The sequence below is a fragment of the Mastomys coucha genome, unplaced genomic scaffold (genome assembly GCF_008632895.1).
Source record: "Mastomys coucha isolate ucsf_1 unplaced genomic scaffold, UCSF_Mcou_1 pScaffold20, whole genome shotgun sequence".
NCBI lineage: Eukaryota > Metazoa > Chordata > Mammalia > Rodentia > Muridae > Mastomys > Mastomys coucha.
This window is the reverse complement of record NW_022196903.1, coordinates 46935148-46941248: the sequence shown is the minus strand read 5'-3', so window position 1 is coordinate 46941248 and position 6101 is coordinate 46935148. Positions and strand designations below refer to the sequence as shown.

The following is a 6101-nucleotide window of genomic DNA, read 5'->3' as shown; positions in this document are numbered from 1 at the left end:
ATTATAAAGCCAAGCAACAATTATCTGATGTTATACTCCTAAAAACTAAAAACATTGTAAATAATAGAAAAAAAATAGGTCATAGCAACTAAAAGTAACTGAAAATTTTGTGATCTTTATTGTACATTCCATGTACAATCAAACATGTTCAAAATATTTCAGTAGCATTTTACGAGGCTCCTTTTAAAATCAAACTTTATGCTTAAGAGAGACATTATAATGTCCTGGAAAGTACTTTGAATGGCTTGAGAAGGGTGAGTTCTAAAGAGGTGGCAGCATCTATATGCATTCCTTGGAATTTTGATTATAAACATATTACCATATTTAGTGTATCAGAATTGCTAAGGATGATGAGATAGGCATCTCTACTCTTGTCTTCATAAGGATGTCACCATCTTTACAGTTTTGAGAATAAGGGTGATAGTTGTACATGAAATAGCAAAATCATAAGGAAATAGAATTAACATTTAATTCTTAAATTATGTAGACAATATTATCTTGAAAGTGGCAACCTCTATTAAAAATGTTCAGAAGAGCCGGGCGGTGGTGGCGCACGCCTTTAATCCCAGCACTTGGGAGGCAGAGGCAGGTGGATTTCTGAGTGCAAGGCCAGCCTGGTCTACAGAGTGAGTTCCAGGACAGCCAAGGTGACACAGAGACACCCTGTCTCAAAAAACCAAAAATCAAAAAACAAAAAAACAAAAAAATTAGTTCAGAAAAATAGGAAGAAGCCCTCAGATGGATGCCAGAGGACTCACATGTCCTTTTAGCCAAACTTTCTTCAACTGATAGCAGATAATTTAAATTGTTATCAGATAATATACTATTAAGCATATGTTTTTTTATATTGTTGAATTCATAAGAAAAATAAATGTATAACTGAGCTTAGCAAATAGCTAATTCATTAAAAAATATTTTAGTCAAGTACATGTGAAAATACCTAAAAGCTTTTAACATGGGGATTAAATATGTAAAGCAACAGATTAAAAAAAAATCCCTAACAAACCATCCTAGGATTTCAGAATCAAGTAGGAAACAGGCTCCCACATGAAACCAGTGTTTGAAAGCACTGTGTGAAAACAGTAAAGGTTTGTAAGTTATTGTGCTTGAATTTAGAGGGATTATATGACTCTGAAAGCATTTTCTGCTTAATGAATTCCTGCTTTTGAAATGTAACTCCTTTTATCAAATATAATCCTATGACTTTTAATGGAAACCGTGTTCCTGTGGCTTTACCTAGTCAACCCCTTTTTACAGGTTTGAGACGACTGCATAGTTAAGGGGAGTACCTGAATTATTTTCTCAGTTGCTCTTGTTATTCTTATTATTTTATTGGTCTTGCTTAGTTTTTTTTTTTTTTTAAACTTCTAGAAATCTTGATTTGGGGACTGAATTTTTTTTTTTTTTTGGGTTATAAGTAAGCAGTTGTCTGATGACTTTTAAAACTAAGTCATTTATATTACAATGCATATAAAATAACTTCAGATGTTGTTTTACATAGTTAAATAGTTTTTGTGGTCTTTCTTTTTTTCTTTTCTGTTGCAGTGACTAAATTTAATGGTACAACTGACCTCTTTTGTCAGGTTATCATTATTTTCAATGGGCAAATCATAGAAGGCATTTCTTTGATTCATTTACAGGTGATGCGGAGGAGGGGGATGAATATGATGATCCTTTTGCTGGGCCTCCAGATGCGATTTCCTTAGCTTCAGAGCGCTATGATAAAGATGATGATGGCCCCTCTGATGGTATGTGACATTCTCTCTTCGAGTATACCTCTTGGCAATTTCATACAGATCTGCTGCATGTAGAGGGAGTGGGCTTAACAGCAAGCAGAAAGCGTGGAGTTGTGGGTACCACACCTTTAACAGAACCTTTTCAGAAGAGCTCTCTCTAGTGGTCCTAGGGAGGCTTCTTGAATGTGTAGTTGCTGCTTTTGTAAAGAAAACTCTTTTTATTAGAATTTTTAGGCAAGTGCTGGTATTATTACAGGAAGGTTCTTAGTAACACTTTGTTGGTTAATTTAATATGATCATATTCTTGCTTAATATTTGATTGTGTTCCTTAATGTTTTTTTGTATTATTTATTGTATGAATAATGAACAAGATATTTGGTGTATTTTTTCTTAAAACTTCATACAAAATGAGATCATAAAACATTAATTATTTCTACATTACCTCATATTGAAACAATTTTTTCCTAATCAAATGCCTTTTTACTATACATTTTCATTTTTCTGATCACCCTTTAACTCTGCCCCATATTATGCATTAGTAGTACCATGTCTTGTATTAATTGAATTAGTAGTAGAGTTGATTGTTTATCTTTTAGTGGCTTTTAAAGCCTAGGGACTGTTACCAGACTTATGAATCTTATTTTTAGGATGCAGCAAGTGCCTCCTTTTTGATAGCTAGTCAAGTGAATCTGCACTCCAGAAAGCTCGTAAGAGTGATCTATAGTTATAAATTAAGAATGCGTACCAGTGCATTAGCCATGCATATTAATTTGTGCCACTCAAAGTTTCACTGAGACATAGAAATGAAGGATGCCTTTTGTCACCATATGATGATCAGACTGTGCAGTTCTGTCTCTAAGTACAGTTGCTGAATGAAAATGTGCTTCCTGCATCGGAGTGCTCTGCATTCCGTGTTATCCAGATCATTCCCTTTGGAAACATAAATTGCTTTTATGAGGTATAAAATTATGTCTATTGCAGAACAGGGATAAGTCAAGTACATGCATAAGTGATAAACATTCTAACCACTGATTCAGAACAAAACAGTCTTTTTTTACATCCAGAACTTTGTTCAATGTGTAGCAGTGATAATTGCATCCGTTTTGTGTTAACTTTTACATTTAATACATTTTAAAGAGAGGAATGTTCTCGGACTTCTGTCTTTTACAAAGGTTAAAGCTTCTTTTCTCCAGTGCTTGCCATCCATAACCAAGCATCACCCTCTCCGTCCTCATCTCTACCATTTTATAACTGAAGAAATAGTATTTTCAGGCAAAATAATGAATTATTACTTAAGATGTACTGTTTTAAGATTCACTTCAATTATTTGGTTTGCTTTTCTATAAAATGTATGTATGTGTATGTATGTATGTATTCATACACATGCACAGAGGCAGAACATTTATATTCAAAAGAATAAATATACATTAACTATATCATCAAGTAGGTTTATCAAGTTCTAAAAAATAGCACAAATATTTTGATGTGTAGGGGCCATTATATTGAATATGAAAAAACCCCTGCAACTTAAAAAATAATCAAACAGTTAAATTTATATGATCCAGAAATAGTCTAAAAGTGAATTGTTATTAAGTTATAGAATATTTTTATGATTATTGTTTTCTATCTTAAGAATAAAATGATTTTGGTGGCTGGTCAGATGGCTGCTAATCCTACAGACCCAAGTTCCATTCCCAGGACTTGTGGTTGAAAGAGAAAACCAATTTCTACAAGTTGGTCTCTGACTTTCTTATGAGTACTCTGGTACATATGTGCACCACTCCCATAAATAAATAAGTATAAAACAAATTAAAAATTTTTCCATGTGTTTTCAAATGCATTGTTACGAAAAAAATTGTTAAAAGGTAATTGATGGCATGTTTATGTGTAGCACCAGTTTTGTTAAATATCTGTGTTTATTTATTAGTGCGTAAACAATTCTTGAGCAGATTAGACATTCTACTTTTATTATGATTCATTTTGATATATTAGTAATAGGATTGTAACAGCTTTATGTTTTCTTGGAACATGGTAGGTTCATTTTCAGACAGTCACTGGACATTTACTCCAGCCTAGTATCTCATCAGTTTGCTCTTTGCAGCGAAGATTTTGTCTCTGTTCTCTGTGATTTGTGGAATATAATTTCCTTTCCTGTTATCAGTCTAATGATGTGTTAATTACAAAAATGTATTTAACAATAACTATAGCCAGCTTAGCCTTTGTCAAGTCAGGTTGTTGTTTTGTCCTTTTGACTCTTACCTTATGGCAGGCACTAGCAGTATCTGAATGTTGATGGATTATAAACTCTAAGCATGATAATGTATTTTTCATAGAGTTAATGTAATTTTCAAGGTATTGTAAAGGTCAAAGCTGCACATCTCTGTGAATTCTAAGTCTGTCTTTCCCTTTAATATTTCTTTTTCTCTGTTCCTCTGGTTCAAAAGTTCACCCAGTTCCCAAATGGCCACCTAATTTTCCAGTTATTCCCTCAAGCCATATGTGTTTTGGTTTCTTTATGGTTTATTAGGTACTGTAGGAAAGTAGCATAAGTTATATCTTCTAATGAAATTCAAGCACACTTCAGTGATGCTTCGACTTGATTGCTGGTAGCAATTAAATCACAGGCAAGGAGAAGAATGCATAATCTCACGAAGTCCAGACACCCTATCGACACCGAATGGGGATGAAAACAGAGCAAAAACAAAATCTTCAGACCCTGCCAGACATGTTATTTCCAGCCTGCCTGGTTTCTGTCTTCTTTTCTGTCTTTTGTTGTTGTTGTTGCTGTTGGCCAGCTGCCTGATGGATAGCAAAATCATAACTTGCTGCGTGCTAACAGGCAGAGTTCACATGTAGGTTATTGAGAGCTGATAAAGGGTTAGATGGGGTTTTGATTTTCACATTGGACCCTGGTACACCAGATGAATGGAATTTCAATGAGAGACTAGAGAAGCCACAGCTTTGTCAGAGAAACAGATGGAGATCCTATAGTCACGTCTGCTCATTAATACTAGTTGCGTGAAAGGTGCTCTCTCCTCTATACAAACGAGTTGATATAATTGATTTTTGAGTGGTACATTCTAAAAAAAAGCACCTTATCGATGACTGGACTTGTAACATGAATAGTGACAGATTTTTGTATAGTTTGTAACATAAAAATGTACTTTGTGATTTTTTTCTCTCTCTCTTTGGAAATACTTTTAATTTCTATTTTTTTAGAACAGAAATATATCTTGAGACCAGTAGCTAAAAAAGAAGGAAATGCCATACTGAAAAAGAACATCAGGCTATGTTTTACTTATAAATGATTGCATGGTAGCTGTCAGAGCTGCATTTTGACACTGTAACAGTCAAAAGAAAGCAGATTCTATTAGCTTCATATCTTTTTCTGGAAAGTCAAGGACACACGTTCATAATTGTTTTGGTATCATTCTAGATCACTCTTAGCAATTTTATGCTATGGTGTGGCTGGAGATACTTTGGGGTGCTAATATATAATGGGTAATTCAGTAATCAGATAAAATTAGAGCTGATTAGGCTGAAAGCTTCAAAGATACTCCTTATTGAACACACAGTGCAATGTTTGTGCACTGGTGTAAGCTCTGTACAATTGTTGCTAGTCACTAGTCATAACTGATTGTACTAGTCACTAGTACAGTGACTTGAGTTTCTACTTTTTACATTGAGGTCATTTTTCCTTTATTTTCATTGTTTGAAAAGAGGCCTCTAACCATACGGCATTGCAGTGGATATCTGAGGTGAGGTAAAAGAATTCACTTGGCTGGAAGACATGTATTGGCTCTTCTTGTCAATGACAGGTCAAAGGATCCCTGTGGACATTTGTTACAAATCTGAGTCAGGGCTAGACCATAATCACTTCATGGATAAGAATCTGGAACCTCTAGGGTGAGAGTGTAGGAGAGCTAAAGTGAAACAGAAGTAGAGAAAAGTCATTGTGTGTATCCTCCTAACTAGAAGTCCCAGTAAAACAGGGGACAAGCAGGGAGTTGGCAACCATATGTACTCATATGCACGGATATTTGTCTATGATCTATTCTTTAAAGCTTGGAGATTAAGAAAAAGGCTTGTCTCCCGAGAGGCTCTGACAGTACTTGGCTAATACAGAAGTAGAGGCTCATAGCCATCCATTGAACTGAGTACAGGGTCCCCAAATGAAGGAGCTAGAGAAAGGACCCAAGGAGCTGAAGGGTTTGCAGCCCCTTAGGACGAACAACAGTCTGAACTAACTAGTACCCTCAGAGGTCCCAGGGACTAAACCACCAACCAAAGAGTACATATGGTAGGACTGATTGTTCTGGCAGCATGTGTATAGTAGAGGATTGCAAAGTTGATCATCAATGGGAG

At 35.1% G+C, this 6101-nt stretch overlaps 1 protein-coding gene across 3 annotated transcripts in view; it reads left to right on the top strand.

Moving 5' to 3' along the window:
• Skap2 (src kinase associated phosphoprotein 2) overlaps window positions 1-6101 on the top strand; it is a 170614-nt gene that overhangs the window by 17144 nt on the left and 147369 nt on the right. For all 3 annotated transcript variants that reach the window (XR_004121993.1, XM_031381908.1, XM_031381907.1), the window contains exon 4: window positions 1641-1748. Coding sequence is in view for 2 of the 3 variants with exons in the window: in XM_031381908.1 (XP_031237768.1) it covers window positions 1641-1748 (108 nt within the window). In the remaining variant the exon portion in view is untranslated. The remainder of the gene's footprint in view (window positions 1-1640; window positions 1749-6101) is intronic.